The sequence below is a fragment of the Protomyctophum parallelum genome (assembly GCF_964188405.1).
Source record: "Protomyctophum parallelum genome assembly, chromosome: 18".
Classification (NCBI taxonomy): domain Eukaryota; kingdom Metazoa; phylum Chordata; class Actinopteri; order Myctophiformes; family Myctophidae; genus Protomyctophum; species Protomyctophum parallelum.
In genome coordinates, this window is record NC_139716.1 from 42,436,237 (window position 1) to 42,451,148 (window position 14,912).

At 47.0% G+C, this 14,912-nt stretch overlaps 1 protein-coding gene across 1 annotated transcript in view; it reads left to right on the plus strand.

Moving 5' to 3' along the window:
• dthd1 (death domain containing 1) overlaps positions 1-14,912 on the plus strand; it is a gene marked incomplete at both ends in the record, with an annotated part of 161,466 nt that overhangs the window by 13,128 nt on the left and 133,426 nt on the right. Inside the window, 4 exons of the mRNA XM_083789594.1 lie at positions 782-1,071; positions 3,614-3,864; positions 4,149-4,206; positions 8,045-8,327. Coding sequence (XP_083645720.1) covers positions 782-1,071; positions 3,614-3,864; positions 4,149-4,206; positions 8,045-8,327 — 882 coding nt within the window. The remainder of the gene's footprint in view (positions 1-781; positions 1,072-3,613; positions 3,865-4,148; positions 4,207-8,044; positions 8,328-14,912) is intronic.

Below are 14,912 nucleotides of genomic sequence, written 5' to 3' on the forward strand. Positions count from 1 at the left end.
TTAGGGTTTGTCAATCATTTCTTTCTGATTTTGAACTTGGGGGACTGATTACCAGGAGTTCCAGCCTTTAGCTTTTCCCAGTCAGAACATAACCAGTTTTCATTACAGAAAAAGAATAATTTGGATAGGGAATCACAATATGAACAGCAATATGCAAAGAATTAATTGGTGGCCTTGAACTTCCTTCCTTCTTATCTTTTTTTAATTAATTACAATTTAGGCATCTATTACCTATAGATTTTACAGAACAATAATCCTTTTGATAAACACGCATCGTCATAGTTACTGCTACTGTAGCCTACATGTTCAGTACCGTTCTTTCCCATCCTTATCTGAAAGTCGTTTCTCACCAGACTAATATTCAGTGGACAAGATATTACAGTAATTCGCTGTTGCATGTGAATGGCCCTTGTCGTGGATTAATCTTTACTCCACTCTCAGTTAACCTCTGAACGGGCACCCATTTTGGTGTCAGCATCATGTTATGCTTTATCTATTTAAAAATAGCAGATCTACAAGCTCATATCGCGCCACCGAGTGGCGCGATACGAGCTTGTAGGTCTGCTATTTTTTGAAAAATCGAAGAACGACTGACATTTTTAGAATCTGATCTCAGGTCAGAATGGGTTCATCAGACCAGTGTGTGTCCGGCGGAAACCTCGTATGAATCTGATCTCAGGTCAGAATGGGTTAAACACAATTTATTTGTATCCGTCTGTCTGTCTGTCTGTCTGTCTGTCTGTCTGTCTGTCTGTCTGTCTGTCTGTCTCTCCCTCCCCAGACTGTTAGTGGTACGCCTCCACTCCTCAGTGCGTCCTTCTAATCTCATCTCCCTGGTGGAGGAGCTCGAGGAGTCGATGTGGCGCCACGCCGTCTCCATCGTCCTCCATCATCAGCTCCAGGAGCCCCATGTCGTCCTGCTGAGCGCCCTGCCCAGCAGAGACCTGAGCTGGGAGCTCTCTAAACTCGGGGCCCAGGGCTACACGGGGCCCCCGGGGCCCCCCCCGGAGGTTCCCATGTGCGAGGGAGACCAGCTGCTCATCCGCTTCAGTGGCAACATCACCTCCACAGGTATAGGGAGCGAAGCATGTGTCAATTACATTTGTGACCAAATTTGACTAGGAGACAGCCATTGGATTTTTTTGAATTTTTCATTTTTCATTTCATATCAAAGCAGGGAATCATAGCTTCAAATTGACAGATTGGTTGTTCAGTTTGACCCACCAGTTTTGGAGATATGGCTTATAGAGTAATGTCTTGCAGAAAACAGCGAGTTGAGAAAACAGGCTTGAAAGGTTCACTTCTGTGGTCTCTAACATTACAATAGCTACATGTTTAAGCATTTTTTTTTTCATATTTACATGTCAATTTCAGCTTTGACACTTATTTCAGACATGCTCTAGTATGTGAAGAGTCTGCCTGTGCTATTAACTTATTTTGAAAAAAAAAAAAGTTTTTCTCCTCTGGTGAAAAGCTGGAATGTGCGCGATGGCAGTCTCTCAGTCAAATCTGGTCACATTTTGTTACAGTTGTGTTGGCCATCATCACCAACACCATTGTTTTGAAAATGGAAGGTTACGGTCGTCTGATGATAAATTAATGTATAAGCACATACTTGCTTAACCTAAAAGAGAGCAAAAATACAAAGAATGTATATGCTGAGATGTTGGTGCTCTCTCAACTGAACATGGACAGAGTTCATACTTCAGAGTTATATAGTCCCACTAGAGCATCTAGCAGCATTATATAGCCCATTCTGACCTGAGATCAGATTCATACGAGGTTTCCGCTGGACACACACTGGTCTGATTAACCCATCCCTGACCTGAGATCAGATTCTAAAAATGTCAGTCGTTCTTCGATAAAAAAAAAAAAGCAGACCTACAAGCTCGTATCGCGCCACTCGGTGGCGCGATATGAGCTTGTAGATCTGCTATTTTTCAATAGCTAAAGCATAACATGATGCCAACACCAAAATGGGTGCCCGGTCAGAATGGGATAGTATAGCATCCTGACTCTCCTGTATATTTTCCCACTACTTTGTTCTTCATGTTTTGAACAGAAACAGTATTTCACAAAAATGATGTTTGCGGCAACACAATGTAATCCTAAACGTAGGACGCATTTTCTGCAGCGAAAACAATAACTGGAGCTCTTTTATCTTCTGAGTCCTTCTCTGTTTGAGGCACCAGGAATGTGTTGAGAAACAGATATTTCGTGATGGCAAACACCAATTGCGCGCGCACAGACACACACACACACACACACACACACACACACACACACACACACACACACACACACACACACACAGAGTAGTAGTGACTATGGCAACGGCACATCCGAGAGCCGACACAAAGCTGTTCCAGGTATCAGGTGGGGTCAGGACAGGCCTGCCTTGTCAACAAGGTCTTATCTTGCCACTGCGTGTTGCCACAACTCCAGATGCCTCATAGACCTGACAATAACCCTGATGAATTATATGTTTACAAAAGAGGCCACTGGAGCGGCAGAACATGAAGTTAATCTCGCTCGGGCCTGTCCGACCGACCGCTTTGATGTTCGGAATGTTAATGTCAGTGTTTATGGAGCTTTGGCTATCGCTGTGTGTGCGTGTGTGCGTGTGTGTGTGTGTGTGTGTGTGTGTGTGCGTGTGTGTCTTAATTGACACTGTCGATGTGTTGTTTGCTCAGCTCTGAGGTCTGTGCTGAAGAAACCTTCATGTATTGAGGCGTATCAACACTGCTAAAATGGTGAAATCACCATGCTGCCACAGTAATAGCCCAGATTTCTTTACGGTGTTTATATAAAGTCCTTTGATGGTGTCGACAGTCATTTAAGCCATAAGTTGTATACCTAGCTGTGTTACTAAACGTACTATCACACCTATGATCGCAGTAATGCATAATATGTGGTATTATGGCTGTCATACAAAAACTACCAATTCACTTGTAACGTCGACAGTTTTGTTTACCACCCTGGTGGCTTATCCCATTCTGAACGGGCACCCATTTTGGTGTCGGCATCATGTCATGCTTTAGCTATTGAAAAATAGCAGATCTACAAGCTCATATCGCGCCACCGAGTGGCGCGATACGAGCTTGTAGGTCTGCTATTTTTGAAGAAATCGAAGAACGAGTGACATTTTTTTTTATCTGATCTCAGGTCAGAATGGGTTCATCAGACCAGTGTGTGTCCAGTGGGAAACCTCGTATGAATCTGATCTCAGGTCAGAATGGGTTAACCATGTCTGTGTATAAGTCCTCATGAATGTGACTCCCGGGATTTTAATCAGGTTCAATTATGGCCTGTATCTTTGCAAGCCATTCCCCTCTCTCTCTCTCTCTCTCTCTCTACCGTTCTTTAATACACAGTCCTAGAGCCTACTTATTAACACTCAATGTGTGTTGTACTGTACTCTTCTCTTCTCTAAAAAGAGATACCGGTATATCAAAATAATTCCACGAGTGGAAATCAAAAAAGATATACAATTCAGAAAATCCTAGGCCTATACTGTGCTGTCCATTTGGAAGTGAAAAACAAAGCAACGACACAACAACATGGCAAGACATCTTTGTTTCACATTCATCTTCGGTTCATGCTTTTTAAATAGGTACCCAAAGCAACCAAAATGGCGGAGCATACGAGCGGATCACCTTTCACAGTCAGCATAAGAATCATCTCCTCTTGCGTCTGACGGAAGTGGACCCATTCGGGAACTACAGTTCATCTCATTACAAGGGCACGGCCATCTTTTACAAGATTGCCAGAGACCAGCTGCTATGGCGAGGGGACGGGACTGTCCCTTCCAACATCAGCCACCTGGGGGAGCCCATGTGCAAGCTGTCGCTGACTTTACCCAAGGTATAAACCAATGGACCCATTTGGTTTCATTTTACACTCCCAAAATTTACATTGTTGTTAAACATCTGCATTTACAAGAAGTCTACACAGTACAAAATAATTGTTATTTTTTTGATCAACATTTACCTGTTGCGTGTGGAAACACTTTATCCCTTAGTTTTGGGTCTGCAAGGCTAGATCTCATCAAAACGTGGGGGTTGAAAACCACTGCTCTACAAGGACACTTGATAACCATGCGGAAATAACACATTATTTAATGTTGTGGCCATTCCGTCACCTTTCAGAAAGAGAGAACCATCAACCGACCCATCAGCGCAAAAGTGAGGGTTTACGATGAGACAGGTCAGTGAAATATGCTCCGTCTCTGTCTCTTGTTTTCTGTCTTTCTGTCCATGGACACTCCGTACGGTACACCACTAGACAATAGACACATATTCATTATTCCAGCCAACTCCTTTCTTCCCTCTATGCAACAGTGTCTTAAGTTAAAAAAATAATGAAAAAATAAACTGAGTACTTTCTCCACCACTGTACCCAACCCACTGTACCCAACCCATCTCCCTCCCTCCAGAGCCTCTGTCGCACTCCGTTCTCTCACCGTGTCTCCCTCCCTCCAGAGCCTCTGTCGCACTCCGTTCTCTCACTGTGTCTCCCTCCCTCCAGAGCCTCTGTCGCACTCCGTTCTCTCACCGTGTCTCCCTCCCTCCAGAGCCTCTGTCGCACTCCGTTCTCTCACTGTGTCTCCCTCCCTCCCTCCAGAGCCTCTGTCGCACTCCGTTCTCTCACTGTGTCTCCCTCCCTCCCTCCCTCCAGAGCCTCTGTCGCACTCCGTCCTCTCACTGTGTCTCCCTCCCTCCCTCCCTCCAGAGCCTCTGTCGCACTCCGTTCTCTCACTGTGTCTCCCTCCCTCCAGAGCCTCTGTCGCACTCCGTCCTCTCACTGTGTCTCCCTCCCTCCAGAGCCTCTGTCGCACTGCGTTCTCTCACTGTGTCTCCCTCCCTCCAGAGCCTCTGTCGCACTCCGTTCTCTCACTGTGTCTCCCTCCCTCCAGAGCCTCTGTCGCACTCCGTCCTCTCACTGTGTCTCCCTCCCTCCAGAGCCTCTGTCGGACTCCGTTCTCTCACTGTGTCTCCCTCCCTCCAGAGCCTCTGTCTCACTCCGTTCTCTCACTGTGTCTCCCTCCCTCCAGAGCCTCTGTCGGACTCCGTTCTCTCACTGTGTCTCCCTCCCTCCCTCCAGAGCCTCTCTGTCGGACTCCGTTCTCTCACTGTGTCTCCCTCCCTCCAGAGCCTCTGTCGCACTCCGTTCTCTCACTGTGTCTCCCTCCCTCCAGAGCCTCTGTCGCACTCCGTTCTCTCACTGTGTCTCCCTCCCTCCAGAGCCTCTGTCACACTCCGTTCTCTCACTGTGTCTCCCTCCCTCCCTCCAGAGCCTCTGTGGCACTCCGTTCTCTCACTGTGTCTCCCTCCCTCCCTCCAGAGCCTCTGTCGCACTCCGTTCTCTCACTGTGTCTCCCTCCCTCCAGAGTCTCTGTCGCACTCCGTTCTCTCACTGTGTCTCCCTCCCTCCCTCCAGAGCCTCTGTCGCACTCCGTTCTCTCACTGTGTCTCCCTCCCTCCAGAGCCTCTGTCGCACTCCGTTCTCTCACTGTGTCTCCCTCCCTCCAGAGCCTCTGTCTCACTCCGTTCTCTCACTGTGTCTCCCTCCCTCCAGAGCCTCTGTCGCACTCCGTTCTCTCACTGTGTCTCCCTCCCTCCAGAGCCTCTGTCACACTCCGTTCTCTCACTGTGTCTCCCTCCCTCCCTCCAGAGCCTCTGTGGCACTCCGTTCTCTCACTGTGTCTCCCTCCCTCCCTCCAGAGCCTCTGTCGCACTCCGTTCTCTCACTGTGTCTCCCTCCCTCCAGAGTCTCTGTCGCACTCCGTTCTCTCACTGTGTCTCCCTCCCTCCCTCCAGAGCCTCTGTCGCACTCCGTTCTCTCACTGTGTCTCCCTCCCTCCAGAGCCTCTGTCACACTCCGTTTCTCTCACTGTGTCTCCCCCTCCCTCCAGAGCCTCTGTCGCACTGCGTTCTCTCACTGTGTCTCCCTCCCTCCAGAGCCTCTGTCGCACTGCGTTCTCTCACTGTGTCTCCCTCCCTCCAGAGCCTCTGTCGCACTCCGTTCTCTCACTGTGTCTCCCTCCCTCCCTCCAGAGCCTCTGTCGCACTCCGTTCTCTCACTGTGTCTCCCTCCCTCCAGAGCCTCTGTCGCACTCCGTTCTCTCACTGTGTCTCCCTCCCTCCCTCCAGAGTCTCTGTCGCACTCCGTTCTCTCACTGTGTCTCCCTCCCTCCCTCCAGAGCCTCTGTCGCACTCCGTTCTCTCACTGTGTCTCCCTCCCTCCAGAGCCTCTGTCGCACTGCGTTCTCTCACTGTGTCTCCCTCCCTCCAGAGCCTCTGTCGCACTGCGTTCTCTCACTGTGTCTCCCTCCCTCCAGAGCCTCTGTCGCACTGCGTTCTCTCACTGTGTCTCCCTCCCTCCAGAGCCTCTGTCGCACTCCGTTCTCTCACTGTGTCTCCCTCCCTCCCTCCAGAGCCTCTGTCGCACTCCGTTCTCTCACTGTGTCTCCCTCCCTCCCTCCAGAGCCTCTGTCGCACTCCGTTCTCTCACTGTGTCTCCCTCCCTCCAGAGCCTCTGTGGCACTCCGTTCTCTCACTGTGTCTCCCTCCCTCCAGAGCCTCTGTGGCACTCCGTTCTCTCACTGTGTCTCCCTCCCTCCAGAGCCTCTGTCACACTCCGTTCTCTCACTGTGTCTCCCTCCCTCCAGAGCCTCTGTGGCACTCCGTTCTCTCACTGTGTCTCCCTCCCTCCAGAGCCTCTGTCGCACTCCGTTCTCTCACTGTGTCTCCCTCCCTCCAGAGCCTCTGTCGCACTCCGTTCTCTCACTGTGTCTCCCCCTCCCTCCAGAGCCTCTGTCGCACTCCGTTCTCTCACTGTGTCTCCCTCCCTCCCTCCAGAGCCTCTGTGGCACTCCGTTCTCTCACTGTGTCTCCCTCCCTCCAGAGCCTCTGTCGCACTGCGTTCTCTCACTGTGTCTCCCTCCCTCCAGAGCCTCTGTCGCACTCCGTTCTCTCACTGTGTCTCCCTCCCTCCCTCCAGAGCCTCTGTGGCACTCCGTTCTCTCACTGTGTCTCCCTCCCTCCAGAGCCTCTGTCGCACTGCGTTCTCTCACTGTGTCTCCCTCCCTCCAGAGCCTCTGTCGCACTCCGTTCTCTCACTGTGTCTCCCTCCCTCCAGAGCCTCTGTCGCACTGCGTTCTCTCACTGTGTCTCCCTCCCTCCAGAGCCTCTGTCGCACTCCGTTCTCTCACTGTGTCTCCCTCCCTCCCTCCAGAGCCTCTGTCGGACTCCGTTCTCTCACTGTGTCTCCCTCCCTCCCTCCAGAGCCTCTGTCGCACTCCGTTCTCTCACTGTGTCTCCCTCCCTCCCTCCAGAGCCTCTGTCGCACTCCGTTCTCTCACTGTGTCTCCCTCCCTCCCTCCAGAGCCTCTGTCGCACTCCGTTCTCTCACTGTGTCTCCCTCCCTCCAGAGCCTCTGTCGCACTCCGTTCTCTCACTGTGTCTCCCTCCCTCCAGAGCCTCTGTCGGACTCCGTTCTCTCACTGTGTCTCCCTCCCTCCAGAGCCTCTGTCGCACTCCGTTCTCTCACTGTGTCTCCCTCCCTCCCTCCAGAGCCTCTGTCGGACTCCGTTCTCTCACTGTGTCTCCCTCCCTCCAGAGCCTCTGTCGCACTCCGTTCTCTCACTGTGTCTCCCCCTCCCTCCAGAGCCTCTGTCGCACTCCGTTCTCTCACTGTGTCTCCCTCCCTCCAGAGCCTCTGTCGCACTCCGTTCTCTCACTGTGTCTCCCTCCCTCCAGAGCCTCTGTGGCACTCCGTTCTCTCACTGTGTCTCCCTCCCTCCAGAGCCTCTGTCGCACTCCGTTCTCTCACTGTGTCTCCCTCCCTCCCTCCAGAGCCTCTGTCGCACTCCGTTCTCTCACTGTGTCTCCCTCCCTCCAGAGCCTCTGTCGCACTCCGTTCTCTCACTGTGTCTCCCTCCCTCCAGAGCCTCTGTGGCACTCCGTTCTCTCACTGTGTCTCCCTCCCTCCAGAGCCTCTGTCGCACTCCGTTCTCTCACTGTGTCTCCCTCCCTCCCTCCAGAGCCTCTGTCGGACTCCGTTCTCTGGTGGCTTTCCGAGGAGCTGTCGGAGGAGGAGGTGGCCCTGCTGGTCCTCTCCCTGCGCCTGTGCCGCGGGTCCACCCAGCTGGTGAGGCTCCGCGCGGGGGAGCGCCTCTCGGCCCAGGCCTTCCACCTCCTGGCCCTGTGGAGGAGAGGCACGCCCACGGCACAGCCTCTGGCCTCGGCCTCGCGCCTCGCCCGCTGCCTGGAGAAGAGCGGCAGGCCCGACCTGGCCAGGGAGCTGCTGCTACGCAGTGGTGGAAAGTATAGCAACTAAGTACTTACTTAAAGGACCACTTCACCACTTTTCAACCTATCTTCGGCAGGGAGACGTCCCTGTCGCTGCTCCACCACCCAGAGATGTTCCGGGATTAATGGAGCGAAACATCTGTGAAGGGTGGCTCCCGGCTGATGACCCTGCAGCCAGCACCATGGCACCGTCGGAGGTGCGTCAGGCAGAAATGCCCAGCAAGTCTAATCACTTGTGCTTACATCTATAGGTCCTCACTAATAATCATGAAAGAATGGCGCAATTGTTTTCTACTTGGTCTGTGTCTCATAGGAGGGCTGTGGGCAGTTCAGAAACCGTCTTCCAGTGACATCATCGATGGGGAATACAAGCTAATAGAAACAGCAGGCTTTCAAGTCCTGAAAAGTTGCAATGTGAAAATGGAAGCCATCGTTCTCACGATAATGGAAATCTAAACATTTTTGTAAAGAAATCGTGTTTCAAAAAAAAATCTGCCTAATGATGTCACTGGAAGACGGTTTCTAAACTGCCCACAGCCCTCCTATGAGACACAGACTGAGTAGAAAAAAATCGAGCCATTTTATCATGATTATTAGTGAGGACCTATTATATGAAGATAGGTTGAAAAGTGGTGAAGTGGTCCTTTAAAGGTTTAATTTATTTTTCATTTTCGTTTTTTCTGTCAGGTTTTTATTATTGACCTCAATTACACCCAAACAACCTGAAACCTTTGAACATTCAGTGGATTTTCTGTGGTCTCTGTGTTTCTGAAGCCTTTTGAGCTGCAATGAAAACAGACAAAGCTCACAGACGACAACTTGAGCTCACAATATATCTGCTATTTTCAAACACTATTGTATACATTGTAAACTTGAAATCGGACATTCTGCACAGTGAGTACTTTTACTTTTGGTACATTAAAGGGTAAGACCACTTTTGTAGAGGTTTGGGTTGTGTAGTTACCTTGCCATGATGTGACTCCAAATGTGGACATGGAAAAAAATAAAATCACATGAGTTTTGGTGATGCTCTACTGTATATTGTCTGAATCAACTTAGTTTGTGTTTGTTTACGTACTAAAAGTCAAAGAGTAACTTTGAGAGCTGTTTCAGCATACAATGTAAATGAGGAGCATATTTTGAATTATCAATTTCTAAATCACTGGAGCAATTATTTTTTTAATTTCAGAGTTACATCATGGCGAGGTCACTATACACAACCCGAACCCCTTATCCCATTCTGACCGGGCACCCCTTTTGGTGTCAGCATCATGTTATGCTTTAGCTATTTAAAAATAGCAGATCTACAAGCTCGTATCGCGCCACTGAGTGGCGCGATACGAGCTTGTAGGTCTGCTATTTTTGAAAGATCGAAGAGCGACTGACATTTTTAGAATCTGATCTCAGGTCCATCAGACCAGTGTGTGTCCAGTGGAAACCTCGTATGAATCTGATCTCAGGTCAGAATGGGTTCATCAGACCTGCAGTGTGTGTCCGGCGGAAACCTCGTATGAATCTGATCTCAGGTCAGAATGGGTTAAAAAGTACATTTTGATGCCAATACCTTTGTACTTTTACTTGTACCAGAGTAGTTCTACATTGCAGTATTGATAGCCTACTAAGTACTTTTTGTTTTGGTGGTTTTGATAGTATAATCATAATGGCTTTAGTATGAGGTTTAGATGATGTATTTTAGCTGCAGGGAATTTATAGTGAATCTATAATAAGTGAAGGACATGTCTGCCAAATAAACTGCTTGCAATGACTAGGCTCATCCACATGGGGTCAGTGTTTGCCTGTCAGATTATTTACTCGGTAAAGTCCCCGAGTCTAGTAAAGCTAGATATTTCATCCACATGGGGTCAGCATTGGCCTATCAAGATTCTTTGCTTTGTACGATTATCCCTATAAACTCTAGGAAATCCTGCTACTAATTATTTAAAGGTTGTTGTTTATTCTAAGTTAAACGTAATGATTGATTCTGAAGCTCTTTGTGGTTTGTATAATCTGGATTGAAATGTTTGTTGTTGTGAGATGTCAAAACCTATATTTCTCAGGTATTATTATTATGATTATTATTATTACTTCTTTAGCCCATTCTGACCGGGCACCCATTTTGGTGTCAGCATCGTGTTATGCTTTAGCTATTTAAAAATAGCAGATCTACAAGCTCATATCGCGCCACCGAGTGGCGCGATACGAGCTTGTAGGTCTGCTATTTTTGAAAAATCGAAGAGCGACTGACATTTTTAGAATCTGATCTCAGGTCAGAATGGGTTCATCAGACCAGTGTGTGTCCGGCGGAAACCTCGTATGAATCTGATCTCAGGTCAGAAGAATGGGTTAAACTCTTGGCCATCTTTGCATGAGGGTGGTCATTTTGCTCGCACATGCATGAAACTATGTTTTTCCTTTGTATTCTGCTGTTTGTTTCCATAGAGCTGAATGCTAATTGACAGCATCAGATAAGAGCTGGCCCCTCTGGCTCCTCTCTCTGTGCAAACAGTGAGACACGACCTCTTTTTACAAACTGTCAGTCCACTTTGACTTGACCATCGATTGGAGGAAGAAGAGCCATTCAATGGTCTGGTTGCATCCATGGGAACCACATGGTATTATTGAGTGGTTACAACCACTCCAAGGAACAGCAATGTGATGTCCCTATGTCTGTATGTCCCATAGAGTATATATATCTATAGAGAAGACACCCGAGTTCTCCTCCCATCCACTTGCATTGAGTTGCTCAAAAGCGCATGAGGCGATTTCACTCCTCCTTCCTGGTAGGAACAGAGTGCATTCTGGGACGGATTGCAATGGTGAGTGGCCCCCAAACACATGAACGCGCTGCCGTTGAACGCGCACGAGCGTCGTCCGTCGTGAACGTGTACAATGATAGTCAACGGACAGCGCGTTCATGTGTTTGGGGCCAGGCTGCAATACCTTCATTCGGCCACTATGTCCATTTCGCCTCAAGATTTCCTCTGGGTGCCTTCTCTATAAATATATATACTCTAAGGTATGTCCCCATGTTTAGGGTACCAACAGGGGGCGCTGTTGCACCACTCACTTCAGACAGGTCTGATTTTTATAAGGTGGTTCTCAAAACCTTTTAGCTTGAGCCCCAAAAGAGACATCGTATGTCTCCCCGAGACCTAAACTATAGTGAAAATAGCTGATCTATATACAAGCGCACAACACAACGTATGAAGTATCTTTTCCCCCTCTAAGAAAAAAAGGTTTGAATTTGTTTTTAACTCATGTTTATTATTATTATATCTTTTTTTGTATTATTTGTGATAAAAAAAATAATAATAACATCTTTTGAAATATAATAGGGCGTGTTCGGAAATACTGTGCAATGAAAACTAATAGGCGAGTGCGCTCCGGTGCAGTATCTCCGAACACGGTAAATAAAGGGGTATTTTTCTCGCGAGTCGCGACCCGCGAACCATGCTGTACAAATTGGGCCAGTCAGGTTTTATTATTGACCTCAATTACACCCAAACAACCTGAAACCTTTGAACATTCAGTGGATTTTCTGTGGTCTCTGTGTTTCTGAAGCCTTTTGAGCTGCAATGAAAACAGACAAAGCTCACAGACGACAACTTGAGCTCACAATATATCTGCTATTTTCAAACACTAACTTGAAATCGGACATTCTGCACAGTGAGTACTTTTACTTTTGGTACATTAACCCATTCTGACCTGAGATCAGATTCATACGAGGTTTCCACTGGACACACACTGGTCTGATTAACCCATTCTGACCTGAGATCAGATTCTAAAAAATGTCAGTCGTTCTTCGATTTTTCAAAAAATAGCAGACCTACAAGCTCGTATCGCGCCACTCGGTGGCGCGATATGAGCTTGTAGATCTGATATTTTTAAATAGCTAGAGCATAACATGATGCTGACACCAAAATGGGTCGCGACCCGCGAACCATACAAATTGGTCCAGTGAGTCTCAACTCACCGCAAGGGTGATTCTAGTTTTCTGTCACGTTAGCTCACTGGCATAAAAGTACGCTGAATTGCATATGAGTCACATAATTTATTTCCCCCTGGCTGGGAGTTTATATCTAACAATGACTGACTGGCAAGTCTCACTGGGGGGGTTTTCTCCTACCTCAGCAGATTCACTCTCTCACAGAGGCTTGGCTAATATAATGTCACCATCAACAAACAGGGAAACAAATCTACCGTTTCAGCAAAATGATGCGAATCAAGATGAAGTTCCTTTTCCATCTCTGCGTCGCCCGCCATGTGCCCACACTGTCTGTGACACCCCCCAGTGGTGTAAAGTAACCAATTTACTTAAAGGTTTTATGACATTCATTTTCATTTATTTTTCTTTTTTCTTTTAGGTTTTATGACCTCAATTACACCCAAAAAACCTGAACTTTGAACATTCAGTGGATTTTCTGTGGTCTGAAGTTTTCTTTGGGGTTTGGAAGCCTTTTGAGCTATACTACAATGAAAACAGGCAACACAGTGAAAACAGTGACATCTGCTGGCAAATCCCATTGACATATATGGGATTTGCAGGCTCTTACATCACAAACTGCCGGCAAATCAGAGCACCTGTTTGAGCCAGAAAACCCCAGATCACAGAAAATCTACTGAATGTTAAAAGTTCATGTTTTTTGGGTGCAATTGAGATTAGAAAACCTAAAAAAAACAAGAACAATTCCAAAACCATTTTTTTATGTCACAATCCCTTTAAGTACTGTAATTTTGAGGTATTCGTAATTTACTTGAGTATTTCCAATTTCCACTACTTTTACTTTTACTTCTACTCCACTACATCTCGGATCCAAATATTGTACTTTTTACTCCACTACATTTATTTGAAAACTTTAGTTACTAGTTATGGCCAAAATGTATGCAACTATATTACGACACATACTTAATGTATGTGTCGTATGTGCCCTATAGACATTTTGACCATTTGAAAATAGCCGTTCTACATGCTCACAAGCTTGTACTATCTATTTAAAAAAAATAACGTATACATTTGAAAACCTGAAATGGGACATTCTGCATTATGAGTAAATACTTTCTACTTTATGTACATTTTGATGCCAATACTTTTGTGCTTTTTCTGACTGTTGGTATGTCTAACTAAACACATGCACCGAATACAAGAAGACTCACCCCGTTTCTGTTTTCCTCCCAGAAGTTTCCCCAGTGAGGGGTGGGAGAGGCTGAACAGCAGACGGCTGGATTTTGAATTTCTCTAACTATAGACTTTCATGACAGCAGAACAGCCTAAGTACAAATATAATTTATGAAAAGCTACTACAGTGAAGTCTGTTCACAGAAGTTGTTGTAGGATATGTGGGGATTATCTGACGAGGTACCATTTGAGGGGGCAAAACCTTACATATACTAAATAATACTACATTGTTTATAGGGTCAATATAAGTAATATACTATAGCCTTTCCACAGGAGTATCTTTTTATATTATTCCAAAAAGAATGCAAACAGCCAATAGCATATTACAAAGTTATCCCCCTCACTGGGGAAGATTCCGGGAGGAAAAACGGGCAAGCACCGGGGTGAGTCTTCTTGTTACCCATGCACCCCCCCTCCCCTCCCCCCATGCACCCCACCTCATTACACAGTCTATCATTATGCACCTGCTCCTCTCTCTGGGGGGGGTCTCTAGAGTCTAGAATACAGTTGTGGGGAAAAAAAGGACATTTTCTTTTGTCTTTTTACTTAAGTAAAAGTATCAATACTGCAATGTAGAACTACTCCGTTACGAGGAAAAGTCCGGAATTCACATTGCAGTATTGATATACTTTTACTTAACCCATTTAGGCCTGACGAAAAAAATTAATGTATTTTTTTTCTGAAAAACCGAAAACTGAAAAAAAAAAGTTTCTATATCAGTGGTTCTCAATATTTCATGTCAAGGACCCCCAAAAATATATGAAATTGGCCGCTGACCCCAATCTGAAAATGTGTTGTTTCAGGGACCCCCCCCCCTCCTCCCAGAAGCAAAGATTTGAGTTAAAAACGTTCGCTCTGAAAGAATATATATTCAAAGCTTTGCACCACATGTTCATGATTTTTCTAAAATAGCAGAGCTACAAGCTCTTAGCGCGCCACTCGGTGGCGCGCTATGAGCTTGTAGATCTGCTATTTTTCAATAGCTAAATTATAACATAATGTTTAAAACACAAAAAGGGGTGCCCGCGCAAAATGGGTTAAGTTAAAACAAATAGGTTTTTTTTCTTCCCACCACTGTATCCTAGAGGGAGGAGCAGGTGCATAGTCATAGACTATGTGGTGGGGAGGGGGGGAAGGGAGGTCGCATTACTATAAATGGGGGTAGGGATGGTGTGTGCAGTTAATGATGTATAAAATGCTAACAGGTGGAGCTGATGGATATATACCCATGAAGCCTGATTTCTCTCTCCCCCTGCATACATAGTAATACTGTACATCCCCCCCACACCCCCTCCCCTTCGTATATCTGTCTCTCCATCTCCAACCTGTCAGCTGGGTTTACAGTTATATCCCTTCTCCATCCATCCATCCATCCATTCCTCCATCCATCCATCCTCTCCGTCGAAGGGATCAATATCTGTATT